We start from the raw sequence: 26,029 nt of genomic DNA on the forward strand, positions 1-26,029 counted from the left end.
TTGATGTTAAATTGCCTACCCATGTCTGATTTTGCAATCCATTATGCATGATTTTGAGATTAATTGATATTGTCAACATTATGATGGATGACATCACTGTCAAATCCTCTGAATTTTGGCAAAATTTACGACTTTCGTAATGATTTCCATTCCAGAAGAGACTGCTGTTTTCTCCACCTTTTTGAGTTTCTTGTTTTTTAGGATTTGAAACTTTGCATGGTTGAAATACGATATGGAAAGGTTTGCGGTAACACCATGTAATGACTATCTCTAATGAGTTGGGGTGGTTCTGAAAAGAACCATTGGTTTCAACTCGACGTTTCAATCAGTGCTCTGATCGTCTTTTGGAGAAAGCTCTGATGCTGCATGCTGCTTAAGAACTGTGGAGGCGGATTTATTGTTATGGTTTACCCTCTTGTTTCGTCATAGCTCGTCAAAGGCACTGGACACGTTTGGTTGTCAAAGACTAGTTTCATACTTGGTGTATCCCAACAAATGCATAACTTGAAACTGTGAACAATTGGGCTCAATCGGTCATCGAATTTGCAAGAGAATAATGAAAGAAAAACACAATTTTTGTTGTACAATATTGTGTGCTTTAAGATGCATATTTTCCAGCGCCTACAAACGTGTTCGTTTTTTGTTTGTCCTATTTCGTCATTATATTTCATTCTGTAATTAAAGTTCTGTTCCGAAGTTCTGTTCTGAAAAGGCATTTCTATAAAAGTCTTTTGCATATATGCCTTCTTGTCACTGTGTCACCTTTAAAATAAATTCTAGCAGTTCTTTATACCTTTTTGTTTGACAAACCATCTTTATAGTTTTACTTGAAAGTTCATTTTACAATAATATCGAAACAAATGTGAGTTGGAATGAATTGGTTCAAAACGAGCCACAGCCCCCCCCCCCCCCCCCCGCACAGCCACCACCACCGTCACTACTTCAAACATGACTACTTTATATTCGTCAACTCCTAAACTGTAAATGAAAACCAAGGACCCGAAATGGACCATCAGTGTAACTTGATCAATGGGCTTTTAGATTTTTATTTATGTGAAAAATAAACAGAAACACGAGGCGTGTATAAACACATTGCATAATGCATGTCTCATTCTTAACAATGACAAATAGTAGTCAATGGCATGAAGTTTGGGCCATGGCAGAGTCTTTCTTTAGCCTTCAAGAAAGTCTCGGATCTAAGTTCATTTTCGTTTTACACCCTTTCGTTTTGACAAATCCCCTGTCACACTGATGAGTAAAAAATGATGCAAGTTTTTAACATAATATAATTATTTTACCTCAAAGTACATGTCGATCATGTTAGGCTTGGAGTTCCCGATGGAAATATCTCCCGGTCCGTTGACTCTGATCGCCTGACCGTCCTCCAGCTCCACCCCGAACTCCCTGGTGCAATCCGCGAACATCGTCACCGAATCCCTCCTCACGCTAAAGGCCAACATGTGCCACTTCCTCTCCAGGACCGAGTACCCGGAGAAGCTCACTGCGTCCGGTCGCATCTTCCCGGTCACAGCATCCCGTCGGCTGAAGACGAGCGCGGGTGACGAGCTCAGCTGAACCCCAAGCTGGACTTCCCCGTCCGGTCCGGTGATCAACACGGCGTATAGGTAACCGTTGAGGTTGCTGGCGAAGTAGCGAGGCGGCTTGACTACCAGGAGGATGGAGAATTCTTCCGGAAAGCCTTCGGGATAGACGCGGGAGATTGGGACCTTCAAGACGGCGTCTTGTGAGACGTGGAAGGCTCTCCAACGACGGGGTGATCGACGCACACCGGCAGGGAACGAAGACAGGGACATGTACTGCAACAGATCTTTTACATCTGAAAATCAATTTAAAAAAAGTATAGCTTGGGACTAGAAACCATTCGTTTATTCTTCCAGTTATCACCACAAAGGAGAGTTGTTAACAGTAGAACACATTGTGAGAAACGGCTCACTCTGAAGTAACATAGTTTTTAAGAAAGAGGAAACAACTTCTTACTCAAAAATTTAAAGACTTCGGGCCTGAAGCCCTTTATGTATCTGAAAGCACACACACTTGTGAAACAAGGCTGTTTTTCCACTATTATCTTGCAACCTCGATGACCAATTGAGTAAAAAAATTACAGATTTTGTATTATGTTAGGACACACCGAGTGAGAATACTGATTTTTGACAATATTACCAAAGGTGGACAGTGCCTTTAAACGATTGTACAGATAGGAGAAATGTGTTATCTTCATAATTTGAAGGAAGGGGTGACTGGTGGCGAAGAATTATGTATAGACCAACATTCCTTTCGGATGCCACGGGTCGCCTTATATACAAATCGGACACTGATAAACAGAAATAGAAGGATTGCCTGTCATATAAAATTCATAAATCTTATCCTGGCTTGTCAGCAAATTGTTCCATACTCAAACAAACAGGGAAGATTATAATACTGCCCATAGGTGGGAATTTCTAATGGTCTGAAGGTTATACACCTTATCTCAGTGATCCATGTTTACTTGGCGTCTCGAATATTTTATACTCGAAAGTCTATAATTTAATGAAAAGAGATCGGTGTTTCGTATAGGCATGAAATATAACGAATGCACTTTTAGAAAAAGTCAAGGGTCGTGCTCTCTGCTGTAAACGCTTAACAGGTCTGCGGGTACCAAATAGTTGTACAAGGTAGGGAGCGCTAGATGGTTACCAGGGCCTAATTCCATAAAGCTGCTTAGCAGAACAAAATGCTTGACAAATTGCTTTGCTAGCAAAAATGAAGTGGGGGCATAAGCCACACCAATGCATATTTAATTTAGCTGGTAACCTGTTAACTGATAAGCAGCACTTTTCCGTGCTAAGTAATTTGTTGTGCTTTCAAGCTTTATGTAAAACGGTGCTAACTGAGGTGGATCTCTCTAACCACCGAGTCTAGGCAATAATTGGCGTCAGTCGTTCTGCTAATCTAAATTTCCCCACTTCCTATAGAGTGATGGGAAAAAAATACAAACATGTAGTTAGTCGCGTGGATACACAGCAACACACGGGGCACCTGGCTACGTGTACCTAAGTGAACCCCACTGTGTTGATGAGACGAGATGCCTCCATTCTTGGCCCCGAGTCAGGGCCCCTGATGACCAACCTTCATGCAACTCAACACAAAACACAAACGATTACGTTGTGAATTGTAACGGCTTGTCAAGATTTTTTAAGGGAAGGTGCCAGTGGTTGCACCATAGATGGTCTGTGCAACAAGAACGTGGTTTTTTTTTCTTAGAACAACGATAACGTGTTGAGCCCATGTTTGTAAGTTTATGCATCACCAAGTGAGGAAACTGGTCTTTGAAAATTACCAAAAGTCTACTCTGCCTTTAAAGACACTGGACATTATTAGTAAATGTCACAGACCAGTCTTCTCATTTGGTTTGTCTCAAAATATGCATAAAATAACAAACCTGTGAAAATTTGAGCTCAATTGGTCGTCGAAGTTGCGAGATAATAATGAAAGAAAATAAACACCCTTGTCATGAGGTCTCGAAATCAAATTCGTGGAAAATTATACTTCTTTCTCAAAACTACGTTTCAGAGAGAGCCGTTTCCCACAATATTTTATACTATCAAACCCCTCTCCATTACTCATAACCAAGTAAGGTTTTATACCAACAATTATTTTTGAGTAATTTTTGAGTAATTTTTGAGTAATTTGCAATAGTATACATTTGCAATAGTATACATTGCCTATACATTGCCTTTGAGTCATAATAATGACGATCTTTTTTGTTTCTCAACACGCTTCAGCCTGAGCTGAAAACTGTATGTTCATATACTTGGTTTATATAAAACCTGCCAGAAATCAAGTTTCTGTAACTATTACACGCGCTAGTATCCTCTGTGATTTACATTGATTTATGTGCATGCAACCATTGAGGTAATTGAACGTGGCACTGGCCTCGCGAGAGGAAATTGCTGATTGGACGGTCAGCTTGAACAGTTTAACCAATTTGCGCGAGTACTTCATCGCATAAACGACATTTATTAAGAGTCAAGGCTCGTGATTTAAAAAATTGTTTCAAATCAACTCAAATATTATTAATAAAACATGTGAGAAATTAGTTTTCAAATCAGTTAAAAAAATAACAAAAATTAATATTAAATTGCCGATCGGACGGTCAGTTTGAGAATTTGTGCAAACGTACTGCATCGCAGAAATACAATTGTTGGAAGCCAAGGCTAACTATTTAAATGCAATTTGTTTCAAATCAACTTTTAATAACACAACAGATGATAAATAGTTTTCGAAATCATATCGAAAATTAATAATAAAACAAGTGATAAATATTCGATGAGGGTTTTTGTTTCAAATCAATTTAAATATTAATAATGCATAATGCAACAGACGATAAATAGTTTCAAAATCAAATCAAAAAATTATTAACAAAACAGGTGACTAATATTGTAAGAATTTCGGAGAGTTATTTCCTAATTAGTTTAAATATTAATAATAAAACAGGTGATACGTTATTGGAAGGGGTCATGATACTATAGAGGGTAGAGGTCATCTCGTGACCTCCTCTATTTAACTTTCTTGGCGTGTCTTTGTATAGCATTTAATAGCTCGGGTGTTTCTAACATCAGAGTTTGGGCTCGAGTCCAATTCGTGAGACCTGTGTCCTTAAGCAAGACACATGATGCTTTGTCCTTCGGATGGGACGTAAAGCTGTTGGTCCCGTGTGTTGTGTAGCGCACGTAAAATGACACAGTGCACGTATCGACAAATGGGGGGGGGGGGGGGTCGCCGAGGGGTTCCTGGTTTGATTGACTGCATATTGCGCCACAGCACCTTGTATACCATTGCATGTAAACGATGAGGTCTCATAATTCAAACGTAGTCCCACATACCTAGCAGGGAAATACAATTCCGTAGATCTGCCATGGCACAAAAAGTAGCTAATCGCTACAAGATATTGCTAACCAGAATAAGGTTACCAGCCAAACTACCCTGTAACATGTACAATTTGTAAGTGGTAATCCTGTTAAAATATGCATAGCAAAAAAATAGTATAAGCAATGTTTTCTGTTTAAGCAGCTTTATGAAATTGTGCGCTGACGGATATGCGCGCTATAGTCTAGTCAAACTAAAGAAATCGTGTTTTTTTTTTTCTTTTTTGCAAAGGTCTCTTGAAACCCTCCAAAGCAACGTGTAGAAAAAGTAGAAAAAGGGAAGCATTTCCCCATTTTCACATACAAATAAGAAGCCACTATTACCTGAGCACTCGAAAAGGTTGCAATGTCTGTTCTGCTCGGCCGCTCCTTCGCAGGCATCCGGCACGTCTTGGACGCACATTCTACGTCTTGTCTGAATGCCGTCTCCACATGAGACGGGGCACGGGGACCAGGGAGCCCACGACCTCCAACCTGGAAGAAAACCAAGAGGAGAGAAAGTTTTTGTAAGAATGAGCATTACGCCCTCATGGCAAAAAAATATCCTCTTCAAACCTGGTATACTTGAAGAAGGGCTTCTTTCGATGGTATAAATAATTTTGGTAATCATTTCATTTCGAAGTAATGTGGTTATGAACAAAAATGTAAGTTTTTTTGTTATCCCACAAAATTTGAATTCGAGATACTTTGCTGTCAGAAACAATTCGATCCGATTTTGTATAACAGTTCTGATTCATCGTGGACAAACCGCTTTGGATTTTCGGAAATTATTTAAAACTACCTCCTTTATTATTATGTTTTATGTTATCAGTGTTATTGTTCAATATCTAAACATTTACTTAACAAATCAAACGTTCCAAAACCTAAGGTAGAATTAGCTTTTTAAGGAGGTCTCCATGGTCAAACATTTTCAGATGGTCCTCATCAGGTAAAATAAAATGTCTCTAACCTCACTTTAAAATGGTGTAAATACCATTACTGTTTGACATACTCACTCGAAGCGATATTTGAATTGACACGTGACGTCAGCGAATGTCAAAAAACCAACAAACGAGTCTGCCTAGTAAAACATAATTCTTGGTACCAGTCAACTGGTACAAACCAATGCCGTTTCGACTGAAAGTCGTCAAAAAGAATTCTAAAAATTATTTTTACAAAAAAAGTGACACAGACCATAATTATTTCTAGAATATTCTAACATTGTTATACCGGCCATGCCACTAAGTGTACACCGCAATGGGTTAAAGATGAGTTAAAGGCAGTGGACACTATTTGGTAATTACTCAAAATAAATATTAGCATAAAACCTTTCTTGGTGACGAGTATTGGGAAGAGGTTGATGGTATAAAACATTGTGGGAAAAGGCAACCTCTGATGTAATGTAGTTTTCGAGAAACGAAGTAATTTTCCATGAATTTGATTTCGAGACCTCAGATTTAGAACTTGAGGTCTCATATCAACCATCTAAACGCACACAACTTCGTGTGACAAGGTTTTTTTTTTTCATTATTATCTCGCAACTTCGATGACCGGTTGAGCTCAAACTTTCACAGGTTAGTTATTTTATGCATATATGTTGAGATACACCAATTGTGAAGGCTAGTCTTTGACAATTACCAATAGTGTCCACTGCCTTTAAAGAGGCACCAACATATACATTACATTTCCAAGTATATACAAGGTTAACCATAATCTTCTACCTCCACGAAGCTATTATAATATAAATACTTTCCAATAATTAATAACTCAGCCTGTGGGGTATTTTGTTATCAGATGATAAGAAGAAACCGAAAACCACGAAATGAATTATTGACATGACAAGAGTGTTGTTATTCGCTCGCGCTAAACAATGGTAGGTAGTGACGTCACAGTGTAAACTATCAGAACCCTCTTGCCAATAGAACAGAGAAAGTCACGTTACTGAATTAAAGGCACCGGACACGTTTGGTAATTGGCCAAGACTAGTATGCTCACTTGGTGTATCTCAACATACGCATAAAATAATAATTAGGCCTATGTGAAAATTTGAACTTAATTGGTCATCGAAATTGCAAGAGAACAAAGAAAGAAAAAACACCCTTGTTGAACACATTTTGTGTGCTTTCAGATTCCTAATAAAAGGCTCCAGGCCTGAAGTCTTTAATATTTGAGTGAGAAATTACCTCTTTCTCAAAAACTACGTTAATCCAGGGTGAACCGTTTCTCACAATGTTTGATACTATCAACAGCTATCCATTGCTCGTCAACTACGTTTTTATGCGAACAATTATTTTGAGTAATTACCAATAGTGCCTTAAAGGCAGTGGACACTATTGGTCATTGTCAAAGACTAGCCCTCACAGTTGGTATATCTCAACATATGCATACAATAACAAACCTGTGAAAATTTGAGCTAAATTGGTCGTCGAAGTTCCGAGATAAAACACCCTTGTCACACGAAGTTGTGTGCGTTCAGATGCTTGATTTCGAGACCTCAAATTATAAATCTGAGGTCTCGAAATCAAATTCTTGGAAAATTACTTCTTTCTCGAAAACTATGGCACTTAAGAGGGAGCCGTTTCTCACAATGGTTTTCACCATCAACCTCTCCCCATTTCTCGTCACCAAGAAAGGTTTTATGCTAATAATTATTTTGAGTAATTACCAATAGTGTCCACTGCCTTTAAAGCAACGGTTATTATTACCAGTCATGACACCATACAATGTTGATATACAAAACGGATGACACGTCGGAAGAATGGGACTTCCTTGTGTGGTCTTAGAATGACACTGTCCAGAGACATTTCGGCCATCTTAAAAATGCGTTTGAAGTGGTTTGAAAACACGAGTAAAACACGGATTTCAACAATAGTTTGTTCGGTGCAATAAACCAACTGTTTCAACGAATAGCGTCACTGGAAAACTTTGCAGATTACATTTTGTGTTATTTTGTCGAATGAGGTTTCGCCCAACTCACAAGTCCGGACGGCTACTTCAAGTTGAGAACTACACTTCCACAAATGTGAACATTTGTACTCATTGGTCATCGAATTTGCAAGAGAATAATAAAAGAAAAACCACCCTTACATAAAATAATTGTTGTGCTTTCAGATGCCTAATAAAAGGCTTTAGGCGTGAAGTCAATATTTGAGTAAAACAAATTCCCTTTTCCAAAAACTACATCACTTCAAATGGTGCAGTTTCTAACAATGCTTCTTATTATCAACAGCTTTCTATCAAGTAAGTTTTTAAAGACAATGGACACTACTGGTAATTCTCAAAGACCAGTCTTCTCACTTGGTGTATCTCAACATATGCACAAGTAACAAACCTGTGAAAATTTGAGCTCAATTGATCATCGAAGTTGCGAGATAATAATGAAAGAAAAAACACCCTTGTCACACGAAGTTGTGCATGTGCTTTCAGATGCTTGATATCAAATTCGTGGAAATTTACTTATTTCTCGTAAACTACGTCACTTCAGAGGGAGCCGTTTCTCTCAACCGCTCCCATTACTCATTACCAAGTTAGGTTTTATGCTGATAATTATTTTGAGTATTTACCAATAGTGTCCACTGCATTTAAGGTATTTAGTTTTTGGAGTAACTATCAAAAGTGTACACTCCATTTAAAAACAAACTACCCAGTGTATCATTTGAGCTTGGATTTTGTTTTTGGATTACTGACACAAACAGATGAAGAAATATCCAGCAGTTAGGGAAATACATGGTACAATTTTCCCTGTGGAACGCAGCTGTCTATGCCCATAAGCTTGGTCTGCAATTACTGCTAAAAGGTAAACACTCAGGTACAAAACAGGAATTACATAATTTGGTTAGCCCAAAGAAGAAAGATAATCATCTCAAACCAACTTTATTTGATTTTCTAAAATGTTGTTTTCAATAACTGAAAAGTTCGTTACTATACCTATTACCTGAAAATATAAAATAAATAGCGACGACCTCCATCACAAAGAGGCCAAGGCCACGTAAATACACTGGAGTAATTTGTAGATGAGGCTGTGGGAGTTTGACATCGCATTAGGCACGATCACCCCCTGGGGAAAAGGTCGTTATCCAACGTCACGCCAAAGTTTGGTTTGTTGTGTCATCGGGTTCGGGGCGAGGTGACAGTTAACTGTGTCTTGTCAAACGATTCGTGATAGTGGAATGTCCACCTACATTAATCGGCATATGACTCAGTTTGGTCTGCATGGACAGTGAAAGTGAATCTTTTTTTGGCGGCTTGTAATGTTTAGAGATAAAACGGGGGAGGTGGGGTTAAAAAGCGAGTCCCACTAGATTAAAAGGGATGGACCGAATTAAAACATTGATGGAATAGTTACTACGATACTGCACAGAAACACCATTACAAACGAACTTATCAGAATACATTAGCATAAAACAAACCTTGGTAACAAGCAACGGAGACATGTTGATAGTATAACATATAGTTTTTGAGAAAGGGGTAATTTCTCACTAAAATAATCAAAGACTTCTGGCCACAAGCTTTTTTATTCTTTATCTGATAACACACTATCTGAAAACAAACCTAATTTGATGAATTTTTTATGACAATTTTTTCAGCTCGGGTCGGGTCACGATGCTTTGAACGAATGGGAATAATATACTATTTTCTCAATAGTGGTTAATGACATCCTAAAATAGGATGTCGACACACCAAGAAATCCATCAAAACCTTTTGCTTAAAGACACTGACCATTGGTAATTGTCAAAGCCCAGTCTTCTCACTTGGAGTATCTCAACATAATAATAATATGCACAAAATAACAAACCTGTGAAAATCTGAGCCCAATCGGTTGGCGAGGGTTGCGAGATGGTAATGAAAGATGAAAGAAAAAAATACCCTTGACACGAAGTTGTGTGCTTTTAGATGCTTGATTTCGACACCTCAAAATCTAATTCTGAGGTCTCGAAATCAAATTCGTGGAAATTTACTTCTTTCTGGAAAACTGCGTCTCTTCAGAGGGAGCCGTTTCTCACAATGTTTTATACTATCAACAGCTCCCCATTACTCGTTAGCAAGTAAACCTTTATGGTAATAGTTAGTTTGAGTAATTACCAATAGTGTCCAGTGCCTTTAGTGCTTGATTTGAAGATTCTCGTCATCCTAATAATTTATAAGCGATACATTTTTCTACACCTTCAGAAAGTCGCCATTCAGACATTCTCTGGACCTCAACAGGTTGGATGGCACATTGTTAAGACTTAATAACGACTTGCAGATATGTTGGAATTCGAAAGAAGTGTGCACGTGCCCCTATGCACAACTGTTATCAGTCTTTCATCATTACCATTTTGACCCCAAAACACGCAGCTCCAAAAGGGGTTGATCACCCCTAGCATCATTTGATTTCAGACGGGTTAAAGCAGTTGTCTGGACGTCGGTAACTACACTTTGTTTAAAGGCAGTGGACACTATTGGTAATTACTCAAAATAATTATTAGCATAAAACCTTACTTGGTTACGAGTAATGGGGAGAGGTTGATAGTATAAAACATTGTGAGAAACGACTCCGTCTGAAGTGACATAGTTTTCGAGAAAGAAGTAGTTTTCCACGAATTTGATTTCGAGACCTCAAGTTTATACTTTGAGGTCTCGAAATCAAGCATCTTAACGCACACAACTTCGTGTAACCATGGTGTGACAAGGGTGTTTTTTCTTTCATAGTTATCTCGCAACTCCGACGACCAATCGAGCTGTACATTTTCACAGGTTTGTTATTTTATGCATATGTTGATATACATCAAGTGAGAAGACTGGTCTTTGACAATTACCAATAGTGTCCACTGATTTTAAAGGTATAACGAGTGGGTACCGGTACATTTTGTTATTTTGGTGCATTGTGTTGATTATTTTCACTAACTTTCAAAGAAAACTCACAAAGTTTGAACAAGCAGCCTTCGTTGCAAACTATTCAGTAAATACTGTTGAGTAAACTTAATAATATTAATTAAAATAACATATTTGTACTGTTTTCCCAAAGAAAATGACAATGATCAGGTAAATCATCTGGAAAAAAGGGTGTTTTAATGGTCAACTTTTGATGGAAACTTTTTTAGTGGTCTTGAAAATAAGGCCAATTCAAATCTAAAATGTTGTTCCCTTTAAGCTTTCAATGACCACTTTTCCTCCAAGCGCATACTTTTATCAGGTTGTACCCACCATTGTAAATAAACGAGGGGTGATTGGGGTCATTCTAACACAGCAAATCAACCTCGTTATTTGGACTAAACGTGAACTAAAGTGCTTACAAGAATCAATTGAAGAGGTTTTTCTTGTAAGCAAACTGCAGGACGGCGAGGATTGTGCGCGTGAGTGACGGACCTGTATGAACTCGGGGCAGAATTTGACAAGAAATAGACTTGTTATGAGTCGATTAACAACGTCTGCCCATCAGTGCTTTAGAAAATGTATGCGATGCGGGTATATCATGCGGGTAGGCCACTTCTCGGAATCACTTTAATATAAGCAATATTCTTCTGTGCTAAGGACGTTTTTGTGCTTAGAGGCTTTATGAAATTGTAACCAGCTCAACAAAGTTGTTAAATGACCACGATAGAACCCATGGTGAAAATTGTTAAAACAACTTTCTATAACTCGGGATTCATTTGAAATATCTTGGTCGATACAAAAAGACGCAACGTTCGAGCGATTACGTTTGTTGCCTCTCTCAGAATTTCATGACATGGCCCTTGTCAACAAAAAAGGAGGAAACATGAATTTCTGAAGTCGCCTGCCTGTTGTTAAACATGTCATGTCCCACTGACAAAAAACAGGTCGGGTTGGTCTCAGAGTGATTGGCTCTGATCCAAAGGAACTCAAATGCTAGTCTTCAGTGGAGACGTTAATTTTGTTAATAAACGTAGTCGCCGATATCGCAATACGAATTACTGGAGGAAAGATATATGTATCAAACACACATCAGGGCCCAATTTCATGGAGCTGATAATTCGTTTCTGCTAAGCAAAAATGAACCGGATACCAGTTGTAAACTTATTCTGGTACATTTGTTTGTGCTTAGCTGCTTTTTGAACACCTCTATGAAATTGGGTCCTAGCTATTTTAACCAGATTTGTAGACTTGCCCAGTCCCTCTGAACTAGCCACCCAACCAGCCAATGTTGCGCCCTCTACTCAAAAACAGCGTCACAAATCAAGAATACTAAAATGCCGGCCGTCCAATGTAATATTCACAGGAGGTAATTAAATTAACAACAAACGAAACTCGAAATATTGGGACGTTCAATTTTGTCACGAAGACAAAAGTTTGGATAGAGTAGCCGCCATGTCCCTCTGGTTACCGTCTCAGACGGCTGTAACTAAAGCCTAGGGTACAGTTTAGTGACGTTATGCAGAAAGTGTTTCCTATATAAAATATTATTAGCAAGAGTTAGGAAAATGGATCAGTTAAAAACAGAGCACACTCCATGGTATTTTCAATAGGTCATGATCACTGCTCAGCACATAATATTTAATAGCTTAAAATTTACTTGGTAAACGAGCAATGGAGAGATGTTGATAGTATAAACATTGTGAAAAACGGCTCCCTCTGGGGTAACGTAGTTTTTGAGAAAGAGGTCATTTCAAAAAACCAAAAGACCTGAAGCATTTTATTATCTTTTTAGGCATCTGAAAGCACACAAATTTGTGCAACAAGGGTGGTTTTTTATTTCATTCATCTCTTACAAATTGGATGACCAATTGAGCCCAAATTTTCACAGATTTGTTATGCGCATGCTGAGGTACACCAAGTGAGAATACTGGACTTTGACAATTACCAAAGGTGTCCAATGCCTTTAAGGGTCTGTTTAATAGTAAACCAGGCCTTGTACAATAATGAAGTCGGCGAATTGAACCTATACCAAAGGAACCATTTCCCCTCTCAATTCCTCTACTCTAATAATTCAACTCTTAAAGTGATTAATGCTGTTGTGTTTCCAAAAACGAAGATTTAGTGTGGCCCAAAGAAGCCGCCAGATCCCTTAAACGGTTTGACCTCAGCCGCTTCCAAAGACCTACAGGTGAGACTATAGGGTATCAATCTTGCTGGGAAGGTGGGTGGTTTGCGGGCTGGGTTTGAAACTTGAGGGTGTATTTACGTAATAAATTGGATTTGGGGGGGATGGGGAGCCCTTTGATATGTCACACCTTGTCATTCTTGAATGACCCATGACAATTGAGAGTGACATGACTTTACGTTTGGTAATCTCTCTCTTTATGGCAATAAATATTTTTGGTTACAAACGTAAACAGTAGCTTCCGATATAAAGCATTTTGAGAATCATTTCACTTCAAATTAAAGGCACTGGACACTTTTGGTAATTACTCAAAATAATAATCATCATAAAACCTTTCTTGATTAAAAGTAATGGGGAGAGGTTGATAGTATAAAACATTGTGAGGAACAGCTCCCTCTGAAGTGACGTAGTTTTCGAGAAAGAAGTAATTTTCCACGAATTTGATTTCGAAACCTCAAGTTTAGAACTTGAGGTGTCGAAATCAAGCATCTGAAAGCACACAACTTCGTTTGACAAGGGTGTTTTTTCTTTCATTATTATCGCGCAACTTCTGCGACCGATTGAGCTCAAATTTTCACAGGTTTATTATTTTATGCATATGTTGAGATACACCAAGTGAGAAGACTGGTCTTTGACAATTACCAATAGTGTACACTGTCTTTAATATGGTGATTTATGTAAACAAAATCAGTTTATATCTGGGCAGTAACATCTTTGGACTTTGGGGCAAAATTTCCAAAACGCGGCTACCTTTTGAACTTGTTCACAACAGTCGAACGGTTCCAAAACTAAAAGGCAAACCTTTCTTTTAAATTCAGCTCTTATTAAGTCAGTATTACACATGAAAATGCCGAGCACACCATACTTATTGTAGTTCGTAAAACATCTAGGCCCCAAAAAATTTATTATACATCAAATGGAATGGGTTGGTTAGATTACTAATACTAGGGGGGGGGGTAAGGTTTGTTCAAAGAATAAAATGTGTATCTAAAAACTAATTGTCCCGAGAACAAAATTACCATCTGGCTAAAATTGCCAACACCTGGAAGAAAAATTGACCGTGAATGGTCGGTTTGTTAATGAGCACAATATGGTGAGGATGTACTCTTGAAAACATTTGCTGCAGCGTTCCTTTAACGACTGATAGGTGAATGTTTCATCGTTAAAGTATTTAATGTGTCACTGGAACTTGGAAAGGGAAACCGGGTAACTGGTGAACGTGTTTGTTTTTTAATCTAATCTAGATAGGAATTGCCGGAAGTGCCAGTGGAAACTAATATGGTACGAGTTGTGCTGGCTCTAGCGTGTAAATCATAAGTTTTTTTCGGTACATAGTGTTGTTGGAACATAGTGGTGTCGGAGTATAAAGCAGTCGCCTATACGGCTGCTTTTATGACGTGTTACGATTTAAAACTGAACTAGAGGTGAAATAGATATGGGGTGGGGTCGGGGTGGGTGGAGTGATGCGTGGGGGTGGGGTCAGGCAACCTTAGTCAATGGGTTTCTGTAGTGACTGTGGATGGAATATCTGTTGGTCGGGGTGACCTTTTATTTTGCTTTAAGTTTGTTTTAAGTGTAATGATTAATCTTTAAAAATAACGATATTGGGTGATATTAAGCATAGTTCGATATTTGTTAAATTTAATATTTATATCATTCACGCATTCATGACAAATGAGACGAAGAAGAAAACAATAATATTTTATCAAATCGTTCACAAGAACTATACAAAAACAAACAGTGAGAGCCATTGATCCCTGTCATTGGTCCCGGTCATTTCTTCCCCCGATTCACAAAAACACGCCTGCATTTTGTCTGAGCAAAACAAGCAGGATGTATTTTCAACAGACGAAATCCAGCCGCTAAGCTCTTAAAGCCAAAACCAAATCCGGACTGCGGGTGAAATTTGTCTTTCACTTTGGTGTGGGCTTCCCCCTGCCGTCCAATGGTGCGATTACCAGGGGGTTAATCTGCAAGATCGAATCGCAAACCTTTGTCGGTGATTAAACACGAGGTTATTTTACACTGTTCATGATTAAGCGGCATTTTTAATAATTTCAGATACGGCAATAACAGCTAGCCACTATTTTATATTTATAGCCTTGGAGAAAGACCCTGCTAGGGTCGAAACTTCAGTAAATTTTTGTTGTATACTATTTATAATTCACATCTTTAAATGCTTTTTCACGTTCGGTTTTCCTTGTAATTGCCATTTTTGTAAATGCATCGAAGTGACAACTTTCACCAACTTACGTCCTGAACTAAAACATAGGCCCTCGATGACTAAAAACTTGCACATAAAAGCTCGACGAGATTGCGTCATCATTTACGTTTACGACTATTGTCGAGGCCGAACGGTTAAGAGCACCAGACTCAAGCTCTGATGTTTCTGATCAGTGTGGGTTCGGGTCCCGGTTGTGTCTTTAAGCAATACACTTGACCATGATGGCTTCATCCTTCGGATGGGACGGTTAGCCGTTGGTCCCGTGTGTTGTGTAGCGCACGTAAATGAACCCATGTGCACTTATCGAATGGAGAAGGGGTTCACCCCGGTGTTCCTATTTTGATTGGCTGCATATTGAACACCTTGCAAACATTACATGGTGCTATGTAAATGAGTAGGTCTCATACTTCAAACGTAGCTACACAGTACCTTGCATGTAAATACTGAATGTTTAAGCGCATTGTGTGTCATTAAATGCACTGGACACCTTTGGTAGTTGTCAAAGACCAGTATTCTCACTTGATGTATCTCAATATATGCATAAAATAACAAACCTGTGAAAATTTGGACTCAATTGGTTGTCGAAGTTAAGAGATAATAATGGAAGAAAAAACACCCTTGTCACAAAAGTTGTGTGGTTTTAGATGACTTGAAATCGAGATCTCAGCTGAGGTCTCAAATTCAGTTCAAATATTTTAGTGGACATTTTTGTCTTTCTCAAAAACTGTGTTACTTCAGAGGGCTGTCTCTCACAATGTTTTGGACTATCAACAACTATCCATTGCTCGTACCCAAGTAAGTTTTTATGCTAACAATTAGTTTGAGTATTTATTAGTGTCTATAAAGTGCCTTTAAGGGACGAATACGAACTCTTTAAGAAGCCAAAATAATTATACGTTGACGTTAACGTTTATTATGCAAGTCAGACTCGAGTTCGGCCTTCGGAATGTACATTTTCTGTTTTGCCCGATGACAACTAAATATCACAAAATTAAACCAAAGAAATTGTTCAAGGCAAATGTTTTAAAGAGATACTTAACGTATAGGAAGGGAAATCATTAAGTAGATAACAAGATCTACTGATCTCCAATTTGACAGCAGGAAACAGTAGGTTTGCAAATTTAGGAAACAGTGGTTATTTATTGTCTTGTTTTGGCTATTGTTCTATGCTTTCTTGTATGTGAAACAAAAACTCTTTGTTTGCTTTTTTTAAAAGGAGACTTTGTTTAAACTTTGGTGAGATGGGAGAACAGTCAAATAGTTCATTATTTAAACTTAATTTGGCACATAGTCATCTCGATTACGATTTACAATGGGGATGTGTATAAATAATGCAAAGAAATTCCATGATCTTCCATTTTACGTTTTGAAAAGAAACACTCAAAAAAATAATTAATCTGACAACAAATCATAGAATTATCACGTAATGCTCTATACGCCTCATCAAAATTGGCAGCTGCATGATAATTAATAACTATCACTATTGTAACCCCACACCGATGTTTGTACAAACACACTTTACACTAGGCTGTGATAAAAAGTGATAACTTCCCTGAATAAACTTGCACTGCTACTCCTCAAACTGCATTCTGTGCAAGGGCGAATCATCCATTACAACTATACCTCTAAATTGCACAACAGAGCATCTGGAATGCACAATTTGTCGGGGACTTTAAGCGGGCCCACGACCCCACGCCGAAAAGGCTTCACGCTCGCATGATCCATCTCTTTTCAGATTTGACCCCCCCCCCCACCTTAATTTGTGGTCTTGATCCGCCCTTGATTCTATGTTACTTTTTTTCAGGCTGTATCGTTCCAATTACAAACAGCTCTTTAAAGCCCTGTTCTATCTATCCATCTACACCGGACTCTAAATCAGAAGGAACAACGTTTCCTTCGATTCAGTCTTCCCCGGCTCAGATGAGCCGACAGCAGGCCTTCTGTTCCCTGCGCAGCCCCGGATGTTTTGGGCCACACGACTTTGGCTGTGTCAATTACTGCATCTGTCCACACTACATTATCCACGTTATAGCTATAGGCGTATATGCTTCGTAAACGCAAACTTAGTTAGGCTCGGCCCAAAAGAAAACTGCACACCTAGATTTTTGTTTGGATGGGGACCAGAACGAAATGCTGGGAGGTTTGTTTTTGTGGGAAGTTCAGTTTATCCTGTTATCACCCAACCCATGTACTGTTAATTTCTCCATTGAACGAAAACAGTTTTGGGATAACGCACGTTCCCCACTCGTTGATTACAAAACGAATAAATAAATAATTGGCTTGCCCGTAAGGTTTGGGTGGTGGCAGGAGTGGGATTATAAAGCTTTTGAGCCACCACCCGTCCGTACCTCCATTTCCCGTCTCCCCACCAACCCCAGGACCAGCTTATGAAGTAGAGACTACGTATCAGTGTTACTCGTACTATGTAGGCGTGCTAGGTACTCAGTACTCGTACTCGGGTACTCCCTGGTACTACCCGCCCACGAGGTCAACTCGTTACCCGTACTCGAGAATACTCGGTACCCGTACTCGAGTACTACTTGGTTCTCGTACTCGAGTACTACCTCGGTACCCGTACTAGAGTACTACATCGGTACTCGTATTGAGAATTACTCGGTACGCAAACTCGAGTACTATACCTCAGTACTCGTACTCGAGTAGTACCTTGGTACTCGTACTCGAGTACTATACCTCGGTACTCGTACTTGAGTACTAACTCGGTACTCGTACTCAAGTACTACATCGGTACTCGTACTAGAGTACTACGTCGGTACTCATACTCGAGTACTACTCAAGTACCATTCATAATTATGGTACTCGTTCTAATACTTGGCAGCAAAAAAATACTCCCCCTCGAAGTCCATACTCAACCTTCAGCTGAAAAGGAAATGTACGCGAAGTAACGTACCCTAAATTGAGACCTTAGTTACCTGCTGACGTCGTGATACACCACAAACATAAGTGCAGAACACAGCCGGATATTCGGGCAATAAAAAAAAACGCCAATTATTGTAAAAGTTCGCACTTTTTAACGAAGAGTGACTTGTTTCAAGTGACGAACAAAATAATATTAAGACAACATTTGACCAAATAAGACATTTTTAAAATTACATTTCGCACACTAATAATTCACTTTCTAACGGACAAAATCTGATTGTGTGGAGCGGCACTTAATTATAGCTTATCTTGTGTGATATTTAGATGGACACTATTAAAGCAACGAAGATCTAAATGTTTTGCTGCTTGATAAGGTTCAAAACAGATTCAACAGCCCCGAATATTTGTTCAAAATGGTCTGGTTCTGACAAATTTCATCATCAGGTGCCAGGTGAAAGCACTTCTAACAGACGCCACTCTCTCTCTACCTGTACTTTTTACTAATCACCACGGGGGCCTTTTGTGGCTTTTGGGGTCAGGTTAGCTACACCAGTTTGCACTACTCTCCCCCTTTGATGATACAAGGAGCCAGACCCAACCTGACCTCTCAGACTGAAAGCATTTTATGCCTGTAGCCATGTCATCAATTACCTGTTTTGGGGAATTGCAAACAAAGTAATACGTGAGCATTTCTTCTTATCAGTTTATATTCGTTTCTTCATGCGGTTAAAGATGACCCCCCTAAAGCATTTTTTAAGAAATCATATTTAACCATGTTGTCTGGTTTTTGGTTCTCGCGGGATTTGGTTAATGCACGTGATCTCATTGAAACATGCAACATTTTATCAAATCTGTTTTGGAAATAATATAACATTTTAAAGGGACTGTGCATATTATATTCGTCACAGGACACTCGGGGCGGAGGTCGGTGAAGTTTAAACAGGTTTCACACAACGTGGTGGGACAATGTACTTCTTTGTCGGGTAACTTATTATACGAAAACCAATTGTCTTCTCGAATACTTGAGTGTCTATAATTTTGGGCCGGAAGGAAGTAACTCATTCGGGCAAGCACTGTGGCTATCACAAATTGCGGAAACAAAGTCCACCAGGCATACTCTGATGGAATTCGAACCCACGACCTCTGCACTCTAGATAAGGTATTTAAATGGCCATTAGACCTCCGAAAGTGTCTGCTGACAAAGGTGCATTTCAACTCTATCTCTATCTCTTTCTCTTTCTCTTTAACGAATCGTGTCCTTAACTTACTTTTGGCACGTAACGCTTTCCCGAGTCCTGCAGCGGAATTAAAAGGCCTACTACTCAGTTGGGAGTCGAACCCACGACCCTTGTATTATATAGGCCATAACCATTCTACAACCGAGAGTGCACGGTGACACTAGGGCAACAGAACTTTTGTTTCTTTCTCTCTTCTTAGTTAATTGTCTCCTTTCATCTCTCAAACTTTACAACGTTACGCCTGCCTGTGCCCTTCATGACCCTTGCCTCATTGCGCCCATGGAGGTATTTAAAGGCAGTGGACACTATTGGTAATTACTCAAAATAATTGTTAGCATAAACAAATTACTTGGTAACAAGTAATGGGGAGCTGTTGATGGTATAAAACATTATGAGAAACGGCTCCCTCTGAAGTAACGTAGTTTTCGAGGATAAATAATTTTCCACGAATTCGATTCCGAGACCTCAGAATTAGAATTTGAGGTTTCGAAATCAAGCATCTGAAAGCACACAACTTCGTGTTTTTTTTTTGTATTAATATCTCGCAACTTCGACGATCAACTGAGTGGACACTATTGGATATTACTCAAAATAATTATTAGCATAAAACCTTATTTGGTAACGAGTAATGGGGAGCTGTTGATAGTATAAAACACTGTGAGAAATGGCTCCCTCTGAAGTTATGTTGAGATACACCAATTGAGTACACTACTCTTTGAAAATTACCAATAGTGCCCAGTGCCTTTAAGAAATCTATAATACCGAGGGAATCTACATGTTTATTCAATTATTGTTCCCCGTCTACATTATTTAAACCAAGTATGTGATTAAGGGCATTAGACATGTTTGATATTATTGTCTGAGACCAGTATTCTCACTTGGTGTAACCAAACATTATGCATAAAATAACAAATCTGTGAAAATTTGGACTCGATTGGTCGTCGAAGTTGCGAGATAATAATGGAAGAAAAAACACCACTGTTGCACAAATTTGTGTGCTTTCAGATTGCCTAAACAGTTCTTTAATAAAATACATCAGGCCTGAAGTCTTTAAATATTTGAGAAAAAGAATTACCTCTTTCTCAAAAACTACGTTACTTCAGAGAGAACAGTTTCTCACGATGTGTTAAACTATCAACAGCTTTCCTTTGCTTGTTACAAATTAATTAAGCTAACAATTATCCAACAATTATTTGAGTAATTACCAAGAGGGTCCAGTGGCTTTAAAGACACTGGACACTACTGGTAATATTGTCAAAGACCAGTCTCCTCACTAGGTGTATCTCAACATATGCATAAAATAACACACATGTGAAAATTTGAGCTCAGTTGGTCGTCGAAGTTGCAAGATAATAATGAAAGAAACACCCTTGTCACAAGAAGTTGTGTGCTTTCAGACATGAAAATCTTATTTCGAGGTCTCGAAATCGAATTCATGGAAAATTACTTCTTTCACAAAAACTCCGTTACTTCAGAGGGAGCCCTTTCATAAATTGTTATGCTAATAATTATTTTCAGCAATTTACCAACATTGTCCCCTGCCTTTAAAGGGACAAAAACTGGGGGAAATACCTGTTCATCCAATTATTTTCCCCCTGTCTACATTATTCTGCCCGAGTGTGTGATTAACACAAATCAGATTAGGCAGAAACAGCATGATCTTATTGGTAACATCTGCTCTAGTGCCTGCCTCTTCCGGAGTGTTTTATTCTCTATACCCGCTAAAAGACATTCATGCTTCACACTGCCACACGTCATGTTCGGTTACCAGACTCTTATTTGATATGCGTGAACATTATTTGTTAAATACTTTTTGTTCTCTCTCCTGAAGACAATCAGAGTATGCTGTTCGAAACGTCGAGACCAAACCGGCTCTTTTCAGAGCCAACACTTTCTCAACAAAGTTTGACTGTAAATTTTCAAGTGTGGACATACAATTTATTTGATTATTGAAACACACATTGACAACAACTTTCCAACTATTTATATCCTTTACACTATAGGATGACTGAATAATATTCCAAAATTTATAAGTAACATGGGGGTTCCCTTTGGCATAAACACGTCGTCCTGTTCGGTTACAATACTGTCATTTTGATATAAGTTTAGACATGAAATGAATTTAAATTTAAATGAATCACAATCACAAAAAACTTTCCAATATTTAACCCTTCACATCCTCTAGAAAAGGATGGCTGAATATCATCCAAAATAATAAGTAACATGGTGTTTTCCTTTGGTATGTATACATGCAATCGGTTACCACACTGTCATTTTGACAAGTGTGAACATGAAATCGATTTATATTTAATTGACTCCCACCCACAAAACTTGCCAATTGCACTATTCGACTAGTAAGGATGAATGAATAATTTCCAAATTAATAAGTGACATTGGAGTTTCCCCTTTGGAGATGTAAAATTGTCGTTATCATCATTTATAATCTTACACTTTCTCAGCGGATGGATGGGTAGAATTCATCCATCATGTTTAATCTGACAGTGACGTTTTTGGTGATGTCCTATATCTAATTAATTATCACTTCTTCGGAAAAGCCTTACATCGAAGTTTCCTTCTATAAATTATCATTTTATATGCAGTCATATTGACATGCCTTTGATGATATAAAGCTACCCATCAAACCATGCTATATTTTATAGTTTTACTCGGGTGTGAATTTTGAGTTCACTTGAGTTTGAGGATGATGAGTATTGGATACACATAGCTATAGTTAAACGTTGATTACGTACGAGCGCTACTCAAAATCGTTTTTCTTTTCTTTTTCTCAAACCTCGAAGTCGGAAAAGCGTATAGTGTGGGTTGAATTTAGTACTCGTGTGGTATTTAGTACTCATTGTTAGGCATACTTATTAGTACTCAAGAGTTTTATCACCGATAGTTATATGTGTGACTTGCTTCGTTAATTTCTTGATTTTCAAGAGTACTCGTACTTTAAGAGTACTAACCGCACAAGTAATATTTCAATGACAACGAAATCTGAAATACGTACCCGAGTTCGGGCTACGAGCACTGTAAACCTTAAGAGCTTTAAGTTGGACAATGTTTTGTGAAATGCCAATTGAGACTACGAAAGGGGCCTTTGAATCAAAGATCTGCAAAGAACTGAAAAGGTGCTTAAGAGTACACGTACTGTAAAGAGCTGTTTGGGCTTAATTAGGAACATTTTCAAATAAAATTTGTCACGGATCACATTTGTAGGTAGTTTAAGTCCTTACCTAACCTTCAACTAGTTGACACACATTTCAATGAGTGCTAGAGCTGAAAAGATGCGTATGCGAATACAAACAATGTCACTTATGTTGGTTTATTCGGGTAAACAGCTAAACTGGGCCACGCGTCCAGTTTAGTACAATTAGTACTAACTTCTGTGCGATTGTAATTCAAGTGCTAATACTGAAAATGTAGGCCCAATGTAAAGAGCTTAGGTTTAGTTGGGTCCTTCTCCAAATGAACTGGGCCACGGGTACTAGACAGTTTAGTACAATTTGTTTGAAGTATTAACATATAATAAACCTGTATGATTGTAATAGGCCTACACATAGGCCACGAGAAAGGGTACTCGAGTACAAGAACACAGGGCAACCCCATAATGCTACTCATGTTGCACCACTCCTTTAGCAAGAAGCACTTGAAGCTGATGACACACAGACGGCTGTTTTGTAAATAATGATTGACCTTAAAGAGTTTGGACTGCGAGCAGCCGTTAGGGATGGAAGGAGAGACTGTCCCAAAAGCTATTATGGATATGTGCATTATTTTCTTGAAAAGGTATCTTAAAGGAGTTAACCCTCCCCTTAAACTTGCTTATAACAAAATGCATGTGTTTACAATGTACGCCAAGTTTTGCTTACCTTCATGCTTCCATTTCTCACCGTTTGTAATACTTTTAACAGCTCTCTCCATTGCCCGTTACCAAAGAAGTTTGTGTAATAAAATTTATTTGAGTAATTATACAAAAAGTGTACCGTGCCTTTAACGAGAAAATAAACCTTGTGAGGATAGATGGAGGCACTGGTTCTCTACCGGGCGTTGGAGCTGATCTTCGGGCGAGATTCTCTTGAGTGGATGCGCTGCGTTGGCCCTGCACTGCGGTTGAACCCGTGCCCCTGTTTATCTTCAATTATCGAATTATGACAGCCACGAAAACGAGTGCTTTCAGATGTGTTTCTTTTTCAATTTCTCGGTTGTTTCTGTTATGGATTACTGTCAATTTTATCGGGAAGTTCTTGTGGTTGAAGGCACTGGACACTATTGGCAATTACTCAAAATGATTATTAGCACAACCCTTTACTGACTTGGTAACGAGCAATGGAGAGCTGTTGGTAGTGTATAAAACATTGTGAGAAAAGGCGCCCTAAGTAACGTAGTATTTAATAAAGAGGTAATTTCTCACTCAAATATTGGAAGACTTCAGACCTGAAGCTTTTTATTATGCATCTGAAAGTACATAAGTGAGTGTAACAACAGTGTTTTTCTTCATTGTTCTCTTGCAACTGCGATGCCAATTGAGTCCGCATTTTCACAGACTTATCAATTTATTCCTATGTTGGGATACACCAAGTGAGAATTCAGGCCTTTACACAAGGTGTCTAGTACAATGGGCCAGATAAATAAAAACTAGCATTTGCTTTTACTAGTCTTTTACTTAAATCCTTATAAATAAAAGTAAGTCTTAATATTGCTAGTAATTGGTCGAACTAGTAGGTAAAATCAATGCTTGAGGGACTCTTCTTATTGAGATGTAAATAAAAGTGACATTTTACTATTACCTGATAGTTTCACAAGATACTGGGCCGTGTAAAGGCCAGCATTAACAAAAATGTCGATAAGTTTAAGATCAGGCATGAGAATTTTCTCAAATCTCTATAAATAACCTTTTACTGGAAAAACACCATTTACTTGAACGGATTAGTAAATGGTCAGAGAAAAGCACAATAGCGGGGTATTCAGGAGTATAACAATAGAGGCATGGACTCGCTGATCAATAGCGATTAACTGAAATGCAGGCGGGGCAGTTTCCACTTAGTTTAGTTTTTGATGGCGGCAGTGGCTATGAGGAAACAGTCAGCCTCTCCACGCCAGAGCTCCAGAGATTGGTTCTTTTAGAGCAATTAAAGTACACAACAAATGTATAAGTAACATTTATAGTTGGATCATTAGGCCAAGGGAAATATCCCTTTAATACTGACCCGATACCGAGCCATATGCAACACTGTTGTTCAAGTAAAATCTCAAGCTCCTCATACAGTAGCTTGTAAAAATACAAGTAATTGCTACAGTATGTTAGTAAAATGTCGTTTTTATTTATATGTCTATAAGTGAAAGGTAATCCAGCGAGCAAAATGTTCATGCCTGATCTTTTACTTTTCAGTCTTCTTGCTAATGCTGGACCTTTAACTTGATAAGTAATTGCTAGTTTTTATTTATCCGGCCCAATAAGTAGGTCAGACCCTGCTTGTTCAACAACAAAAACCTGACGACATACTTAGCTGAAGTAAGACACCCCAAGTCTTCCCAAAACCCAAATGTAGGACGGTTCATATAGGTTTTATTATGCGAAGTTTCCTTAAAGGGAAGGTACACGTTTAGTAATTACTCAAAACAAACATTAACTTAAAAACTGACTTGGTAACGAGCTGTTGATAATATACAATATTGTGAGAAACGGCTCACTCTGAAGCATAGATTTTGAGAAAGAGGTAAGTTCTCACTAAAATAATAACAGACTTCTAACCTTTTAAGCCTTTTATTCCTATCTGAATACAATTCGTCCAACAAGGGTTTTTTTTTTTCTCTCATAATTTCTCGCACTTTCAATGACCAATTTAGCTAAGAGTTTCACAGGCTTGTTATTTTACGCTTATGTTAGGATACACCAAGTGAAAAGACTGGTCTTTGACATTTACCAAACGTGTTCCTTCCCTTTAAATGTCCAGCTGATTTTGAACACATTTGACAGCCACACTATAACGCCAGTGGTTGAGGGGCGTACTGGCCTACGGCTAAATGACTGTTCAGAACAAAAATAAAGGGGCCTAAATGTTAAAAACATTGTAGTTTATTGATATGATACTTATTGTTTTGCAGTAATAAGTGTTATTTTAACAAGCTTTGGTGTCAAATTAGGTTATTTTGGTCCGGGGGGGGGGGGGCGGATAATGTGACAGCAAACATGGTGTCAAACAACGAACAACCAATTGTTGCAGTGTAAACATTTGCCAAGGATCTAAAACTGATTTATTTTGACCTTAGAGGCCCTCTTTAAGGGTTTTCGATAACTTTTTCAGAACTGCATTTCCCGACAAGAAAGATTCTTCACACGAAAAAAAAAAAAAAAAATGAAATGCGATCGTTGATATCACATTACAATGGCAACCTTGACATATTTTAGCGTACATATCCCCCATCCGGATATTATTCTCCGATGAAATGTAGGCCACACGGTGTGGTGTTGTGTTTAAAACGGTTGCAAATGTCGTTAGCGCAAGCTGTTTTTTGTTTGTTTATGTTTCCTTTCAAAAATAAATTAGACCGCAAGGCAGCTGTATACATTATAATACATCCTCTACCGATATCCTCTCATTATCATGTACCATGTGCGTAACTCATTTTTGACACATTTTTTTATCGTGATGAAGCTTGACATACTTATTGTATGGTGGCCCTGAAGGGACATCGCATATCGCAAACGTGTGCGCATACGTATGCAATGTCGTGAAACAAT

General features: G+C 38.4%; 1 protein-coding gene across 1 annotated transcript in view; it reads right to left on the bottom strand.

Annotated features, from left to right (window-relative positions):
* The window catches only part of LOC139937707 (uncharacterized), a 60,554-nt gene that overhangs the window by 21,018 nt on the left and 13,507 nt on the right, over positions 1 to 26,029 (bottom strand). The window contains exons 2-3 of the mRNA XM_071932988.1: positions 5,250 to 5,399; positions 1,299 to 1,837 (exon numbers count right to left, since the gene is read on the bottom strand). Coding sequence (XP_071789089.1) covers positions 1,299 to 1,837; positions 5,250 to 5,399 — 689 coding nt within the window. The remainder of the gene's footprint in view (positions 1 to 1,298; positions 1,838 to 5,249; positions 5,400 to 26,029) is intronic.

Source organism: Asterias amurensis, chromosome 5 (genome assembly GCF_032118995.1).
Source record: "Asterias amurensis chromosome 5, ASM3211899v1".
Classification (NCBI taxonomy): Eukaryota; Metazoa; Echinodermata; class Asteroidea; order Forcipulatida; family Asteriidae; genus Asterias; species Asterias amurensis.